The sequence below is a fragment of the Seriola dumerili genome, unplaced genomic scaffold (genome assembly GCF_002260705.1).
Source record: "Seriola dumerili isolate Sdu_G_001 unplaced genomic scaffold, Sdu_1.0 BDQW01000052.1, whole genome shotgun sequence".
In the NCBI taxonomy this organism is placed as follows: Eukaryota; Metazoa; Chordata; class Actinopteri; order Carangiformes; family Carangidae; genus Seriola; species Seriola dumerili.
Window position 1 is genome coordinate 32,824 of NW_019174307.1, and position 18,284 is coordinate 51,107.

An 18,284-nucleotide genomic window follows, 5' to 3' on the forward strand; every position below is an offset into this window, starting at 1 on the left:
ATTACTACAGTCTCTGCCCAGACGTAAACCTCTTACTTGGATCGCCTCCAAGCGATGGGGTGTGTATCAGTCCGTCGGTGGAATCCAACACGGTTACTCCGATGTGGTCCTGACGGTGCCGTCCTCGTTCGTGAGGGTTGCAGCGGCTGATTTCTTGTTGGCAGTGAAGAAAACCAGCAATGTCGACTTAATAAGAGGGTAACGAACGTCGAGTTGTCCGCGCCTCCGTGAAGAATTTGCTTCCTCCTTCTGCAGGTAAGAGAGATCGTGATCTGCGTCGGCAGAGACCTCTTGTTGGATCTGCGCGTGGTGTTCCGTTAAACACCACAAAAATGAAGTAACAAACAAAGAGGGGGGGGGGGGTCTCAGCTCGTCCAGCGAGGGGAGAATCTCCAAACTCCGCGGGGAAAATGTGCACAGGGTTGTTACCTCTGTTAGTAGACTGGTTCACAGAGAGAGAGAGCGGGCTACCTCTGCTACAGCTACGATGGAAAGGCCATGGTCAGTATGCGCGTCTGACCTTTATAGATGCGGAGTCGCCGGGGTCCCCTGCATCTCCGCCAATGGGAAGCGTGAGTTTGGGACTCCCCCAGATTTCACACTCAGGTGTGAACTGCAAGGCCTGCTGGGAGATGGAGTCTGTGAGGGGCCGTTTTTGGCGCCCTTTCCTTTGTTCAGGCCTGAGGCTAGAACTTAGGCTCTGAGGTCAGGCTTCTGAGGTTACATGTAGGCCGGAGCAGGCCTGCTCTAGGTCGACCACATGTTAAGGCCCAACAGTGTCCATCTGCAAAAGTGTAGGGTACCCTGAGCCTACTTACTGTCAGTATGGTGAACTCTGCAGCGCCGGTGCTTTAAGCTTTCCCTAACTTGTGGCACAAAGCTATAACACTTTGAGTAGCTGAAAACATTCAGAGGCATTGTCACTGTCTGAGTTAACATGGTCGGAGATGATGTGGTCATTGTCTGATCCATGTGTTGACTGGTCCTGTGTCTGAGCCAGAATATCTGCGTAAGGCCGTCTCCTGCTCCTATTGTGGGAGTGCCTATCTCTATGCAGTTTGGGGATGTGGCGGTTACGCTCAACACTCGTATGTGGCCTTTTATCACCCCCCTTCGATCTGTTCTGAGGGTGATCTTTTGAGGTTACATGTCTGTGTGACGCTAAGGTGTCTGAGCTGCTAGGCTCAGTTGTTTTACCCCTTGCCTTGAAAGTGACCATGGTTTCCAAAGCCATTTTTGTCATCTTCTTTATTTCCTGCATGGTGGGCTTACCTTGATGCGTCATCAGTGTAACGTGAGTGCGTACACAGGGATGGAGGTTTCGTAGGAACAAAGACTTGAGGGTGGAGGTTTCCTCTAAGCCTGGTGTTCCTACCCTGAAAATATGCATTCCTCAAACTTTGGTGAAAGTCATTGGGATGTTTCTGGCGAGAGTGTTTGATTTGAGAAGCTGCAACCAAATATTTTATCTCATCCGCAACAGGAGAGAATTCTTCTGTCAGTGCTAGACGGAGCTCTTTGTAGTCATCTCTGACACTGGGAGGCAGTGATTGCATAACCTTGTGGACTGCTTTCAGCTGGTCTTCCACACTAGTTTAGTTTTCTCCCTTTGGGTTGCATGGGGTAAATCAATTAGGTTATGATCTAACTCACTAAAGTAGTTTTCAATATGTTGATCTGAATCAAAATGTTCAATGTCCTTTGCTATGAACTCAAGCACTTTGAGGCAGGGGCACTGTGAGGTCCCTACTGATGAAGGTGAGACTAAGTTAGCTGGACTAGAAGGAGCTGAGCAGTGGTCATCACTCTCATGAAGGCGCAGACAGTAGGCTGAACAGTCCAGGAAAGTTTTGGTCTTCCTATTGGAGGGGTGAGCACAGGTGAAAGTGTTTTGAATCAGTGGCTGATGGGAACATGAATATCCTCTACCGGATAAACTACCTGTCTCTTCAATGTCAATTTCAGGAAGATAGGACGTCAGGTGGGTGTAACCTCTGTCTCTCAGTGGAGGTTGAGGAGCTGACTTAATTTCCCAGGACTTAGGGTCAGTTGGGAATTGGTCCCATCTTCTGAGTGGGGGCGGAGTTAACCTGTCATTGAGGAGGGAAGAGTGTGAAGCAGAAAACCAGAATCACAAGCACTCAACGATTGTGGTGGAGCAAGGCATTCCGATTTAACCCTTAACAATTCTTCCTTGTGTGAACAGAGATCTAACTCTGCTGCATGCAGGTCTCCTAAGTAGCGCATGGCTTTCTTGTTAGCCTCAACTTCCTGGAGGAGAAAAGCATTTTGATCTCTAAGCGATTTTTCCCTCCTCCTCTAGGGCCACTTGGCTCTGAAGGGCAATGTTGGTTTGCCTGTGGAAGTTCAACAGCACACATCTTAACAATGGGCCTTTGGATGCAGTCTGAGCATCGCCTCTGTCACTGAGTAGCAAGTCTATTTCTTTACCTAGAATTTATCAGCAAGTTAAATTCCAGGGAGTGCAGTAGCCAGGCTTCAGGCTCTGTGCTAGGGAAGAAATAAACTGCTCTACACAGGAGTTCTAACAAGAAGGCAATGTAGTTGGCTGTGGTGTTGCGCTGGAAGACACCTTGTAGTGTAGTTTGGCAGTACACTAGCCTAACTAAACAATGCAGTGGCCTACACTATGGGGGGTAGCTTCCTGTGGAGGAGGGGTAGCTACACTATTGGGCATAAAGATTAAGGACAGTAAAGGCAAGTGCAGGTTTACTGTCTGCTTAAGAAATGTTTCAAAAAGCAATGACTGAGATGCAAGGCAGTAACAGTCCAAGGATTATCTCTTCAAGTTGACTCAGGCTTTAATGCAGGGCAGTAACAGCTTGGTGCAGAACTTGGGTTTCACAGGGCTGGTAGCACACTGTGGCTCTATCTCAGGCTCTATGTCTTACTCAGACTTAAATGCTTGGCAGTAACAGCCAGGTACAAGCTCTCTGTACACAGTGTCTAAGTTAAAGGGAGCAGCACTTGAATTAACAGCCAATTCTGACAGCTTTACTAGATAGCATTGAACACGTGGTATTCAAATGCTTAACTGTGGTTCTTACACTTTCTACAGGATAAACTCAACTGGAATTGTTAGCAACAATAGCAAGCTCTTATTGTGATAATAAGGCTTATGTGTTAGCTATTATTAACTGGAGGACGTCTAATATTGCTTCAGATAAAATTGGTAAACCAATTCTCACCACAGTGCACTTGTAAGTACATTTACTCTTGTGGTGGACTAAAATTTTAGCTCTTACCTTTGCAGTTTTGGCCAAATTATGAATTTAATATTGCACAATTATGAATATTTGCCAACAGTACTTTGCCTCACACGCAGGGGCACCATTATGTTGGGTCTGAGCTCTATCTCATGAGCTATCTCTCTCTCAAATTAAATCGAAGGCAACTGGACTTGTATTTGTCTGTGGAAGACGTTTCGCCTCTTATCCAAGCGGCTTCATCAGTTCTTATGTATTGGTCCCTCTAGTCCACACTAGTCTGACCAAGAAAGTGGAGTAGGACCCAGGTATTTAACCTCTTGTGGGTGGGTCCACCAAAGTACCTGTGAAAGTACTGGTTTCACCTGACCATTGTTGTGGTCTCATGTGGACGACCGTCGTTAGGGTCAGGTGAGCCCCTGGTGGATGACGATCGTTGAGAGTCGTCTGAGGTTATGTTGTTGACTCTCCTGGGTACCGATGAAAGGGCGACATTGTAGATGGGGGATAGATGGTGTCGCAGACCCCCTCCCCTGTTTAGCGATGGCTTCTCCACTTTTACATAGATGGCTTCCTTGACTCCCCTTTCAAACCATCTGTCCTCCCTGTCCAAGATTTTGACATTGCTGTCTTCAAAGGAGTGTGCCTTTTCCTTTAGGTGGGAGTAGACAGCTGAGACAGGGCCTGAAGAGTTTGCCCTTCTGTGTTGGGCCATACGTTTGTTTAAAGGTTGTTTAGTTTCCCCAATATATAGGTCATTGCATTCCTCACTGCATTTGACCGCATATATCAGGTTGCTTTTCTGATTGTGTGGTGTTTTGTCTTTGGGAGGTACCAGTTTCTGCCTGAGCGTGTTACTGGGTTTGAAACATACAGGGATTTGATGTTTGTTAAAAATCCTCCTGAGTTTCTCTGAGACCCCAGACACGTATGGAATGACGATGTTTCTGCGTTTATCTTTCATTTTCTCAGCATCCTCCGTGTTGGTATTCTTTCTGGAGCGTGTTGTTGTTTTGCCAAAAGTCCAACTCGGATAGCCACAAGTTTTCAGAGCTCCCTTTAGATGTTTATGTTCTTCTGCTTGGGCCCGAGTGGAGGTTGGTATGTTGTCAGCCCTGTGTTGCAAGGTTCTGATAACACCCAGTTTGTGCTCCAGTGGATGATGTGAGTCAAAGAGAAGGTATTGGTCTGTGTGCGTGGGCTTCCTGTATACTCCAATGTGGAGGCTCCTGTCCCCAGCAAGGTGGACATCACAGTCAAGGAAAGGTAGGTGGTTGTCTTTGACATCCTCTCTTGTGAATTTGATGTTCTTGTCCACTGAGTTGATGTGTTGGGTAAAGGCTTGTAGATCTTGTGTTTTAATCTTTACCCATGTGTCATCCACATACCTAAACCAATGGCTTGGTGGAGTTCCCTTGAAGGAGTTGAGGGCCTTTCGCTCTACCATTTCCATGTATAGATTGGCCACAATGGGGGACACAGGTGAGCCCATAGCACAGCCGTGCTTTTGTCTGTAGAAGTTGCCGTTAAACTGGAAATATGTGGTTGTGAGGCATAAATCCAGTAACTGGCAAATCTGATCTGGTTTGAGGTTTGTTCTGTCATGTAGTGTGTGATCTTGTTTCAAGTGATTCCTCACAGTTTCCACTGCCTCCATGGTTGGAATACAGGTGAATAAGGAGGTCACATCGTATGACACCATGGTTTCATCTTGTGCCATTTTCAAGCCTTTGATTTTATTTACAAAGTCTAACGAGTTTCGAACATGATGTGGTGTGTTCCCAACCAGGGGGGCTAAGATGTTGGCTACAAGCTTAGCGATATTGTAGGTTACTGAATTGATGCTGCTTACGATGGGTCGGAGTGGTGCCCCTTCCTTATGGACCTTGGGGAGTCCATATAGGCATGGAATGGTGTCCTGAGGATAGAGACGGAGGTATTGTGGCCGGTCAAGGGCTCCATCTTGTTGTAGTTTTTGGAGGCATTCAATGACCTTTTTGTAGCCACTGGACGGATCTCGCTTCAATATTTCATAGGTACTTGTGTCATTTAAAAGAGTGGCAACCTTAGCATGGTAATCACTTGTATTCAGAATTACTGTGCATCTCCCTTTGTCAGCTGGAAGGATAGTGATTTTCTTATCCTTGCTTAGGGACATCACAGCTTTTCTTTCATGATAGGTGAGGTTCGAAGGTGGAGCCTTAGCATTGGACAGGGTTGCTGACACCTTAAACCTTAGCTGTTCTGCTTCAGTTTCTTTCAGGTTGTTTTTCCTTATAGCTGATTCTGTAGCTGTGATGAGTTCAACTATAGGAACTTGTTCTGGTGTAACAGCAAAATTTAGCCCTTTTGTTAGGACCTCCTTCTCGGGCTGGGTAAGTTCCCTGTCAGAAGTTCTTTACCCATCTGTCTGTTTTTGTGTGTTGGTTTGCCTCCTGTTCCTCTTTTGAGTTTCCTGCTTTGTTACCTGAGTTAATTGTCTTGTGTTGGAGATTGCAGAATTTCTTTCTTTGCCTTTCTTTGCCCTTGGTGTGTTGGGCTAGTTGGGCTCTCGTGGTGAAGTCAACAACCTTTTTAAACAACGCAACTGGTAGGAGTGTTTTCAAGTTTTGGAAAAAGTGGTCAGCTTTTTCCTTGAACCTTTCTATGGTGAAAAGGACCTGCCTTACTCTCTCATTAAGGAGGTGATTCTGAGCTTTGTCTAGAATCTTATTGGCTCTGTGTCCTTTTACTGTGGAGCGCAACTGTAGGCTAGTTGGTATGAGCCTATTTTGGCTGCCCAAATATGTGAATTTGGTTGTCTACGAATTTATTGGCTATCATAAATTTAAGAAAATATTAATATTAAAAATATGAATAGTAAATAATAACTTTAAAATGAATTAAAGTCCTTGGGGCACCAGCCTAAACAAATACGCAAAATAGCCAATATAGTTTTAGTCTCAAATTATTACCATTAATCTGGAACTCTGGTTATAGTTAGTAAGCTAATTGTTAATCAAACTACCAAATCAACAGTAAGTTAAAGTTGAAGGATTAGAATTCTATAAAATAGAGGTTGGCAACATTCACGCTTGTGCAACATTGAACACACCAGTAGTTATACTTAAAGGCATTTATTTACAATGAAGCAGAGTAAAACAGTGTCTGATTTAGTATATACAGGTGTGTGTGTGTGTGTGTGTGTGTGTGTGTCATGGTTTGCTATTGCTGACACTTTTTGTTTTTGTTTTGGACTTTCTCACTTCCTGATTTATTTTGTAATTGGTTTCCTTGTGTATCAGTGTTTTTGCTTCCTGTCTTGGTCCTGTTTCTGTGTGGTGATTGTCTGCCCCGCCCTAATGTGTTTCACCTTTGTTCAATCACCCTTGCCTCCCTTGTCTATATAGTCTTTGTGCTCCCCTTTGTCTGTGTCGGTTCATCTGTTTATTTCTGGGTTGGTCCTCATCAGTTCATGTCGTCTGTTCATGTCGGGTGGGTCAGAGCTGTTCATGTCATGTCATCCCCTGTGTTTGTTTTGTAAGTTCTTTTGTTTGTTTTAATAAACCTGTCTGCACCGTTCCCCAAGTGTTGGCTGCATTTTGGGTCCTACTTAGCTCAAAACCCATGACAATGTGTATGTGTGTGTTTGTGGGGACACAAACAAAGGCAAGATGGCCGATTCAAAGTGGTCAGTGACCACATGACCTGAATCAAGAAGACTACACAAGATGGTGGTAAACAAAAACTACTCAAAATGGCCACTGGACAACCTGGGGTGTGTGAGAGGGAAGGTGTGAGTTTCTTTGTCAGTCTAGCTCATGTAATCTAAAGGTTCCAGGTTAAGGGGGGGTGGTTAGCTTCATGCAGGTTCTAGAACTGAGACGGACTACCATGTGTGTTAACATACGAGTACCTGACTATCTAGAGAGGGACAGAGGAAGGGAGGTTGGTGTGTGTGTTCATGCATGGCACAGACAGGCCAGGATTCACACCTTAGTGTTAATCAGTCCTTTTGTTGTTACTTGTCCTATACATGAAACAAATATCATTAGACAAAATCTTATTGTTACAAACTGGAGATTTTGCCTATATTTTCCAGTTGTCTGGTGTCCATTGGTTGATCCTCTGGAGCTGACCTTTGGTCTGGTTCTGTGTCATTCGGACATGCTAAAAGCATGGTGTTTATGGAAGAGGGATCTATGTCTGTTTCCTATCAATTTGATAGTTTGATGATGGGAAGAGTCGCAAAGTGTCAATTGTGGGTCCGTAACTCTGCATGTCCTTTATAATGAACTTCCTTAATGGCTTGTGACTGATGCCAGGCCACGCATGTACGCTACATGGATTTGGACATATCTTGGAGTGGTGCTTCGAGTAATGCATAATCAATTATCCATTGCCTGCAGTAACCTGTCATTCCAAGAAAAGTCCTCATTTGTGATATGTTAACAGGTTTAGGTACTTCCATTATGGCCTTTATCCTTGAAGGGGTAAGGACTCTTGTGGAGCCTGGTAATGTGTGTCCTAAATACTGGACCACATTCTGACACAATTGAGCCTTCTTCAGTGAAGTTTTGTGACCTTTCACTGCCAAAGCCTTGAGAAGGACAATTGTCAGTCTCACAAGCAGTGGATGATGGTGAGGCTAGAAGTAAGTCATCTGCATATTGTACTAGCATAGAACCACCTGGAAATTATATATATCTTTCAAATCATTATTTAATGTGGAAGAAAAGATTGTAGGTGACTCAGTGTATCCCTTGGGTAATTTAGTGAATGTATATTGTCATATGTAAATGCAAACAAAAACTATCTCCTACGGTGAGGAACAGAAAAGAATGCACTACAGAAGTCAAGTACTGTATAATGAGTGGAATTAGCCGGTATTGAGGATAACACGGTGGTAGGATTTGGAACTAAAAGGCATTATAGATCGGCCTCCCCGCGGTGGAGATGAAGAACCGCTCCTCCTCGTCATCCCGCTTGCGCTTCTTGGAGTTGAGGAGTTGTGGCTGCACTCGTGTGGAGTAAATGTCAAACCACTGTTGGCAGAGGAAACATAGGAATAAAGATTAATTTCTGCTTTTGAACAGGTTCTGACAGATTCTCAGGGGAAATCTGAACTTACACACTCCTCCTCCGGTGACAGGGCAAACGAGGCAACTTGCTGTGTGGCGGTCTTGTGCTCCTTCACACCAACAATGGCGTTGCCTGACCCGTCTGTCTGACGGACCATCCACTCCTGCACCTGCACAAAACAAGGATATCACATTGATTAGTATGGGGAATGGAAAAAGTATCAGGTGAATTTTACTAACAATGCAGACAAAAAGAGCATAAGAATACTCAGTCATGTGCTCCACCACGCCTGGTCGTTGGAGGTGCCTCAGGATGACCACTGCCTGGAGGTAGTACACCATGAAGCTGCACTCGGTCAACTCCAGGGTTGCACTCTTGTCCTCGAAGACCTTTGTGGTATCTTGAGGTGCTGATGTGAAGAAGTGATCACCGCTGACACGTCTTTACTTGTAATTCAAAAGAAGTTTATTAACAAGAAAGAAACAGTGTCCAAAATGCCGAATCCTGGAGTATCTCTGCCAATGTGAGAACCCTCCTCTACTGTCTCATAAACCCCTCTATTTATCTGTCTCATCCCACCTTTGGGATGTGCCTTTCTTTTAATAGAAGGGCCTTCACACAAATGGTCGACCATTTCTGGTCAATGACCTCTGGTTTCTAACTTCTTAACCTAACCTAACCCTTAACAATAAAAACCCAATTCATTGTACTAATGAAAATAAAAATCCTCCCAATTACTTTTAGCATAACCAATTTGTGGAGTGTGAGTGAAAACCTATTAGGCAGCTAAACTTTCTTGAAATTTCCATCAAGAATTTAAAATAGGAAACTCTCTCACGGTCCCTCTGCCATAGGCCACCACTTGGTAGTACTCCAGACCAATTAAAAAAAGGAATAATATAAGTAGATGTATGTGAAACCCCAGACAAATCAAATCAAAATAACATCCAACTTTAGACTGGTCAACCCATCGGATCCTCCGCTGGACCTTTCCCTGCCTAACATTGTTCTCCCTAGATGCCAAAAAGGAAAAACATCTGAGATTCCTATACATCCACATACATTCAATACATACAGTAAAATGTACATATTGGTCACACTACAGTTCTTGTGTAGTATTGATTCTTCATTGTCAATTTTAGTGTCCAGGTTCAGGGTCCTTCAGTCCTTGTTTGATCTTCATATTAGATGTCAGAATCTCCTCAGGACATCTGGAACCCCGAACAGCCAGGCACTTCACAGTGATATTTCTGATATGTTCTGAGAAGGAGAGAGAAAACAGACCAGTATCCTTTGGAAAATAGAGAACATCATTCGTTTTTTCAAAAATTTCTTGGCGCCTTGGAACTGTCTATCACCCGCAAAAAGCTGTTTGAATCCCAATTTTTTTGTAAAATTAGTTTCACTGTTTTATCAACAAACTCTTTACCATTTTCTGATGATTATCTATCAGGGAGTCCCCATCTACAAATTACTTCCCTACACAGAAAATTTGTCAAGTGACTGAGCGTCTTTGCGTTTAGTTGGACAGACCTCTGGCCACCTTGAGAATCTGTTGACAACAACCAGCATATACCTTTCTCCTTCAACTGGTTTTATCATGTCAACAAAATCAATTACCAACTTTCGCATCGGACCCCTTGGCGTTGGGATATAATTATCACACCTTTCCGACAAAAAATACATTCTAAAAGGTATGGTGCCCAAAATCCGTACTCTTTAATGATCTTTCTCCTAACCTCCCCCCTTGCAACATGGGCCAACCCATGTGCCTCTTGGATCATTAAACCGAGCAGATCCGGAGGTGCTATAATTAATCCTTCATGATTTCTCCAAAGACCAGTGGAATCTTGAATGGCATCATGATCCACTCACAGCTGTTTGTCCATTTCTGAATCCGTGTAGATTGTCACACGCCTTCCTTCAGCTAACATGCATGTGTAGCGTGAATACCACAATTTGAATTTTGCTCTCGTTAAAAGAATGGGGCACCAGTCCTCAGGGAGGACAATTTGATTAAAGTACAGATTGTTTTGATCAATCTCACATCCAAAGTTGTGATTTCTCGATTACAGGGATCTCCGATCTTCACCTCAAAGAAACACAGGCAACGACTGGGTTACGTTGATAATATTTATTGACTAACTAAACACAGTAAAATGAACAAGGATAATGACATGAATCTATAACTAATAATAACTATATCTACCAGCTGAACTAGCAGTGATTTGGGCGATGGTGAAAGAGAATGGATTTAGATATGTGTATAGCATTTATTCGTAACGGTGGAGAATTATTAAATCGGGATTAGTATTATTCCGACATCAACCCAGTTCGGAGCAAAGGATAGAGTTGCCTACTTTGAGTAGCGGAGCGCTGTTGAGATCCTGGCTGGAGCCCCGGAGTTTGGTTGCTAGGCGACGGGGACGCCACACTCCAAGTGGGTTTCTCTCAGAGACGACGGCCGTTGCCAGGGGTGACGGGCTCTGCCGATGTCTCGGTGGATCAGCGTCGGCGCAGTCTGCCAGCAGACTTTCTTCGTAGGCACTCTCGAGATCTGGTTAGCCGGTCCTGGTGTGGCGTGTAGCCGGAGGGCCGGAGGTTGACAGCGGAATAAACGCTAGTATTTGACTTAATTTGCCAGATAAGTTGGAAGGAGTTGGTGTTGGCCAAACGACGCAAAACCTTCAAAATCTTCTAGACAAAAGCTGGATTTTGTCACAAAAGGAAAAACGACAAAATTACTTATACACACCTGTGTGTGATTCAATTTGGAAGGCTTGGCTTGTTGAAATAGTAAGGCAAAAATCGCGCACCAAAGTGTAAGAAGTAAAGTTTAAGCTAGAAACGAACGTGAGCTAGTGCGCGAAACGAGGCTATGCAAAAGAAGACGTAAAAGAAGAAGAAGATGAAGAAGCAAAAAAAGAAGAAGGGAGAAGGGAGAAGGGCCGAGCCCTGGAGGATCCTGCTGTTTTATCCTCGGGGTGTGTGTAGCTGGGGGGGGCTTGACAGTTGTCGCCACCCCTTTGGTCTTCCTTCTCTTTCTTTGTTTCAATAAAGAAAGAGAGAAATAAAACCTTAAGTTAATTTGTTTAATTTGGTTTTACGCGCAAGTGTTGCATATTCTACTCCCACCATGGCCCATTCATTTTGACAACGGCCTATATCAACTACCTAGCTAAAGTTTGGAATATACAAGATAACTAATAAAATCATCATGTTTAACAACACACATAGAATACATAGATCAATGAAAGGATAACAATTTGTAACCACACAAATATATAGCTAAGTTACAATATAAAACAGTAATGTCAGAGTGATGCATTAAGTTTGTCTATTTCTTAATTCCCTAAGGGAAAAAGGGGTCCAGTCTGGTCCTTAGATGGCAGTATTGTAACATGGTGGATATTTACCTTAGAACTAATAAAACCTATCTCAGCCTCCATGTGGGCTACAGAAATGAACTTCGGATCATACTTAGTTGAAATCTTTCCAGAGTAATACTGCATGAATTACCTGGTGATAGGACGTTTGGTTCAATGACATTTCAATCATGCTTTATAAAATGTGGAATAGTTCATCAATCCGGCTTGGAATGTAGGATGGTTTTATGGCGGGGGTCTGTGGTTCCTTGTGAGACCCCCCTTTGGGTAAGAAAGGGTGTTAAAGGTGAGAGTGTTGTTTTCTCTTGTGAGAGAAGATGAACCAGGAGTGTGAATCCTGGTGGTTTAGCACCTTGATGGCTAAATGTTCCTTTTCATGTTATTTGATAAGAGGTGGCACCCTCCTATCAATCCCGGATGAGTGTCAGGGATGAAACATGAATTCATTGTCAGTCTGTGGGGGAGAGTTGTGTTTGTCTCCCATTTGGTGCAGGAGTGTTGGTTCAGAATGAGTTCGATGAGCTAGCCATAAATTCCGATGGTATCTTCAAAAGCTAGTCTATTGGTGAGGGGAACTCATTTCGTCCCTGTTTTCTATCCATGTGATGGTTTGATGATGGGAAAGTGGACATGGGAGGCTCCCCATATCCTCCAGAGCACCCCAGTGTCCTTACCATAAATATGGTGTCTGGTCACTGGCGTCCACCAGTGTCCGCTACACATGCTTCAATCAATCCCACAAGTTCAGCAAGCTGTGCTGATGCGGGTTGTGGTACCAGTCCAGATTTCTAAACCGCAAACCCTGTTCCTTGGGCTTTCACCATCATTTCTCCTATGTGTTTCTGCACATATTCTTCAAACACATACAAAGTCACATGTGGCAAACTCTCCCTAATGTCACATTCTCTGTTAACATAATTGTTCATGTCAAGCATCATGGCTACTCCTTGTGGCCCCAGGATTATACAACTGGAAGTAAGTTCAACTTTCTTTCTGCAGAATTTGATTGAGTGGCATTCTTAAAATATTTCAAAGTACAATGCAATGGATATTCTGGAAGTTCTATATCGGGCATGTTTGCCACAATAAACTTCTCCCACAACTTGACCAGTTCTAAAAATTTAGCACAAAGATTTCCAATCCAAAACACTGAAGAGGCTTCGACTTCTGTTATCAATTGCCGAGCAGTATCACTTGGCATTTCTATCAAACAACCGTCTGATGTACACTTTATAGTGCAATTTAATCTATATAAAGCATCTCTTCCCAAAAGTGCAATTGGTGTGTGCTCTGATACAAGTATGGGCATTGTAATTTTTTGATTTCTATAACGGAGCTCGTTTGGTTCTGTAAGAGGTATCAGGTGTTTTATTCCCTCAAATGCGATTGTCCGTATTAATCCAGACATAAGGAGGTGCATATTATCCTCAGGTCGAATACAAGTGAAAGCTGCTCCACTATCTACCATTACTTCTAATGGTCGATCATTCACTTTCACTATTATTGTTGGATCTTACTCCGAACCTGATACTACCAACTGATACCCCCCTTTCAGGTTTTCTAGACACCCCTAGAATCCCGGCTCCAATCCCCTAAAAGGGTTCACCGGTCCTCGAGCTGTCATTGGTTGACCTCTAAGTCTTCCTCTTGGGTTTCCTCTGAAATTTCTTCCCAGTCCATTACACCTACAAACAAATGTTCAAGCTGCCCACAATTATAACACACTTCTAAATTCTGTTGAAAGTTTGAATTCAAATTTCCTCTTGTCCTTCCTCACCGTGCTCGCTGTTGTCCATAAACTAGCTGTGGATTGAATGCAACAAAACCTACTGAACAAGGCTACTGTATTTGAAGTTGATTCGGCTGTATCTGTGGTGCAAATTAATTGAGTTAAAACTGATTTTGTATAAGTAAGGCTTGTTTCTTTTTATCTTACCAGTTGAATTTGATTAAGTTTTCTGAGGGTTTTCTTTATCTTGTTCCCTCTGGTCCTGTTCCTTTTTTCTATATAACTCAACTTGATGAGCTATATGGTCAGTATAAACTCCCTTTGTCATGTTCCCAAGACCAACTACTTCTGCCAACTTACTCCTCACTGGGAGGGGTTGTCCCTTTTGAATTTTATCTCGCAGAATTGATTGTTCCATTTGACGTTCATCTGGGTCATTACCTGTAATATTTCTCCATGTTTGATGAGCCCTTGAAACATAGGCTCTTGGATCTTCATTTTGTCCCAATGATTCAATGAAGATATTGTCAGGGTGCACATTTGTGGGAAAGGTGTTTCTCAAAGACCTCCACATTCGACCTCTATTTGCTGCAAAAAGCTCAGTCATTTACAGAGGTTGCCACAATACGATTAAGTCTTGCTCTCTGGAGGATTTCCTCCATAGCTGGAACCCCTAAGATGTTTGCTAGGAGTCTCTTAATGTCTCCCATGGCAAGTTGTGTCCCCACCATAAGTTCTTCTAACTTTGAGATCCACGGATGTGCTCCATTTTGGAGAATAGGTAATTTTTCCAAGATGTCCATCATATCTGTGTTCTGCCAAGGTTTATATTCAAAATTTTGACCATGAATTATCACTGGCAGCATTTTATCAGATCTATATTTTGTTTTTGAACACAGTAAGTATCCTTCTACTTCCTTTTCTAATTTCTTTGAATCTTTTTTCTTCAACTCTTTCTTTTTTTTATTTCTAGCTCCTGTAGTTGGTCTTCTAATTTTTGTTTACTGTATGGTGAAGGGCATGCATCCAATTCTATAAGACATTGTTGAATGTCTGCATCAATTTCTTCTTCAATCTGTCCTCTATTCTTTTTTTCTTCTAAAACTACGTATTGTTCTATCAAACTCTTCTGAAGAACTGTCACTTTCTAAACCTGCATCCCTAATCTCATCCTCACTTTCAGTAGGGCTATTATTTTTAACTTGTTTCTTCTGTCCCTCTTTAGCTCCCTTTCTTTCTGCTCTAGCCAAAAGTCGCCTGACTGTTGGGCCATATCCCCCCCATAGCTTTTTGAAAGTCACTCAAATCTTCATCTGAATCCTTTCCCTTAGACTTTAACTTTCCCTTAGAGCCAACATTTAATGTTTTCTTTTTACTTTTAGTTGTTGGTTGCATTTTAATTGTGGTCTCTGCCTGTCCTGTTTCTATTATTTGATCGTCATCATCTCTAATACTATACTTACCTTCCTGACTTATCAGTGGAAGCTGAGGATAAAGCTCTTTAAGATCCACCTCATTCTCATAAGGTGGGGGGTTTTTGTATTGGAGCTATATGTGTAAAGGGCCGATCAATTTCTGCCCACAACTCTTGTGTTTTTTCTTCAACTTTTTCTCTTATCTTCTTAGCCTCCAGCCATTTCTGTCCTTCCTGTTCAAACAGCTGGAGCATAGCAAGTTCCATTTCTTTCTTTTGTCTAGCTTTCTCTCCCTTTTTCCCTTTCTGCCCTGTTAAATGATACGTTGACACAAGCACCTGCATTGTTTTGATCATGTCTAGATTAAAAGTCCCTACCGCTGGCCATGGTTGATCAATTGACCAGCGCTTAGACCATTTTTTAGATACTTCTGCTACATCTTTGATTAGAGGATTGTTCTTTTGGACTACCTCAACAGGAGTAATGACTTTTGGGGTATCCGTTTTTGACATTATGATATTTTATATATATTCTATAATTTATTTATTTCCAAATCACAGCCAACAAAAACTGGCTCTTTTGAGGTTGGTAACTTCATTCGTCTAAGAAAGTACTATAGGTAGATATCTACAACGCCAAGTTCCCACACACAATTCACCAACAACAAGATTTACGTATATGCCAAACGCAAATCCTTTTTCTAATCAGATGATCAGTCAGTTGCCAAGCTTTCTCCAACTACAACACATATATATAGATATGGTAGACAAATGTACCATCAAGTATGAATGTATGCACAAAGGTACAAATACATTTGTCAGCAAGAGTTTGTGGATAAAATCGTACTGGCCTTATTTCCACTGGATTCAGATGCAAGCGTTGTTGTCTGCAACCTCAATCCATATGGTGTAGACCAGATGTCCTCTTGACTCCAGAATTCACCCCTGGACCTTTTGGTTCCTCCCGATCGTGCACACTCGGAAGAAAGCAAATAGTTCACTTATTTATTCCCAAAAAGCTAATGAAGTATCCTGTAAATTTAAACTGTCAATCCATAAATCTCTCACTTTCTTAGAATCTATCAAATCATCTCTTTTGCGTATCTAGTCTTTCTGGGGCTTATTTATTTTTCAAAGTCTCTTATACAGAAGCTCATAAAATTAACAAAGTCCCCAAGAAAGCTCATATATTTATTAAATAGTCCTTTTTTCTAAGGCTCATATTATTTACTTAAACGTCCTTAAACAGGCTCATATAATTATAGAGAGTGTAAATACCCTTTCATATATATATATATATATATATATATAACAGGTAAGTATTTATTATTATTTTAACATAAAAATATATCACATACAGAAAAAACAATCAACATATAATGCTTAAAGTTTCTCTTTACAGAGAGGCAGCAGAAAGAGGAAGGGGGAGAGAATCCCTCTCCAACTTATCAATACACTGACATTAACCAATAAGCACACAGCATTCTATTTTAAAGTCGAACCATTCATACTGTCCTATATAAGCATGATTTGCCACTCCCTTATTCCTTTTACTCTAAATTTTTGCTACCTGAGAAAGACAGCACTTTCAATACAAGCAGCATCATACCTGACCCGTCGGCCATCGTAAGAGTGGGCACCATCTAACTGAAGTAATCTGCTTCTCCAGTCCCCCTTTTGAGGACTGACCTGAAATTCTACCTAGAAAACAGGTTTTTTGGCCGGTCTAAAACCACCTCCCTGAGGGCTTTATCGAATTAGCGGCTTCCTTAACTCTTTTTCTTTTCCTTTTTATTTTTCGGCCGATGTGAACTAACAAGCAAAGAATAGAACACAAACAACAATCTATTCTTAAAGTCGACTCATTAATACTATACTAAGTAAGCATGCTTTTTGCCGCTCTTTTCCTTAATTTAGATTTTTGCTAGCTATCAAAGACAGCACTTTCAATACAAGCAGCATCATACGTGACCCGTCGATCATCGTAAGAGTGGGCACCATCTAACTGAAGTAATCTCTCTCCAGTCCCCCTTTTGAGGACTGACCTGAAATTCTACCTAGAAAACAAGTTTTTTGGCCCGTCTAAAACCACCTCCCTGAGGGTTTTATCCAAATTGGCGGCTTCCTTTTCCTTTAATATACTTATTCCTTTCTTTATCTCTATTTCCCCCCCTTTTTTTCGTTGGCCACAACGCAAAAAAATGAATAAACAAATAAACTAAAAAAATAAACTCAAATTTAGAAAAATTTAAAACGGCATATGACTTTTCATACCAGCATTACAAAAACCCTACAAAGATTCTTTTTAACGGTGTAGCCTATCAGCAAAACAACAGCAGCAGCTTTAATCGAGCAAACCAGCGCACAATAGTGTGAAAAACTCACCCTGTATAGAAGCTTCGGTTGATGTGGGAGTTGGTTCGATGAAGCTGACGCTGAAGAGGCCACAAACACGTCCAAGTTCGTGATGCCAAAAATGTGGTATCTTGAGGTGCTGATGTGAAGTGATCACCGCCGACACGTCTTTACTTGTAATTCAAAAGAAGTTTATTAACAAGAAAAACAGTGTCTAAAATGCCGAATCCTGGAGTATCTCTGCCAATGTGAGAACCCTCCTCTACTGTCTCATAAACCCCTCTATTTATCTGTCTCATCCCACCTTTGGGATGTGCCTTTTTAATAGAAGGGCCTTCACACAAATGGTCGACCATTTCTGGTCAATGACCTCTGGTTTCTAACCTCTTAACCTTTTGATCCAAAAAGGACCCACACATCCTGAGTGTCTTATTTAGTAGGAGACAGAAAGTAGAGAGTAAGCAGATTTACCCCTAATGCACATTCCTTAAACTTCATTCATTCATTCATTGTCTACCGCTTATCCTCTAGTAGGGTCGCGGGGGGCTGGAGCCTATCCCAGCATCCTTTCGGGCGAGAGGCAGGGTACACCCTGGACAGGTCGCCAGTCCATCGCAGGGCACACAGAGACAAACAACCATTCACTCTCACATTCATACCTATGGTCAATTTGGAGTAACCAATTAGCCTAGTCCCCATTTGCATGTCTTTGGACTGTGGGAGGAAGCCGGAGTACCCGGAGAGAACCCACACAAGCACGGGGAGAACATGCAAACTCCACACAGAAAGACCCCGTGTCCGAGCCGGGACTCGAACCTGGAACCTTCTTGCTGTGAGGCGACAGGAGCCGCCTCCTTAAACTTAACTTATAATATAAAGTTTCAAAGAAACCTTTGATAAAACCTTAATTGACACCCATCGTTAACTTATTAATAAAACTTACATAAAGGAAGGATCTATAACAATTTAAACTGTTTAAAGAGGAAGAAATGAAGTGGATAATACACTACACCTTCGCAACAACTGCCATCAAGTCCTTCTTGGCAGCCCTCAGCACAGCCAAGCAGTCATGTGGTGTCAGCTGAAGTTGCTCAGTCAACATGCCATGCCTA

At 42.4% G+C, this 18,284-nt stretch overlaps 1 protein-coding gene across 1 annotated transcript; it reads right to left on the bottom strand.

Moving 5' to 3' along the window:
• Positions 1-93: 93 nt before the first annotated feature.
• Positions 94-16,442, bottom strand: LOC111218787. Its single transcript, XM_022741260.1, is given in 8 exon segments — positions 94-300; positions 521-622; positions 3,727-5,620; positions 5,622-5,797; positions 8,156-8,251; positions 8,338-8,457; positions 8,573-8,697; positions 16,427-16,442. Coding segments are annotated over 8 exon segments (2,736 nt in total).
• Positions 16,443-18,284: the final 1,842 nt, after the last annotated feature.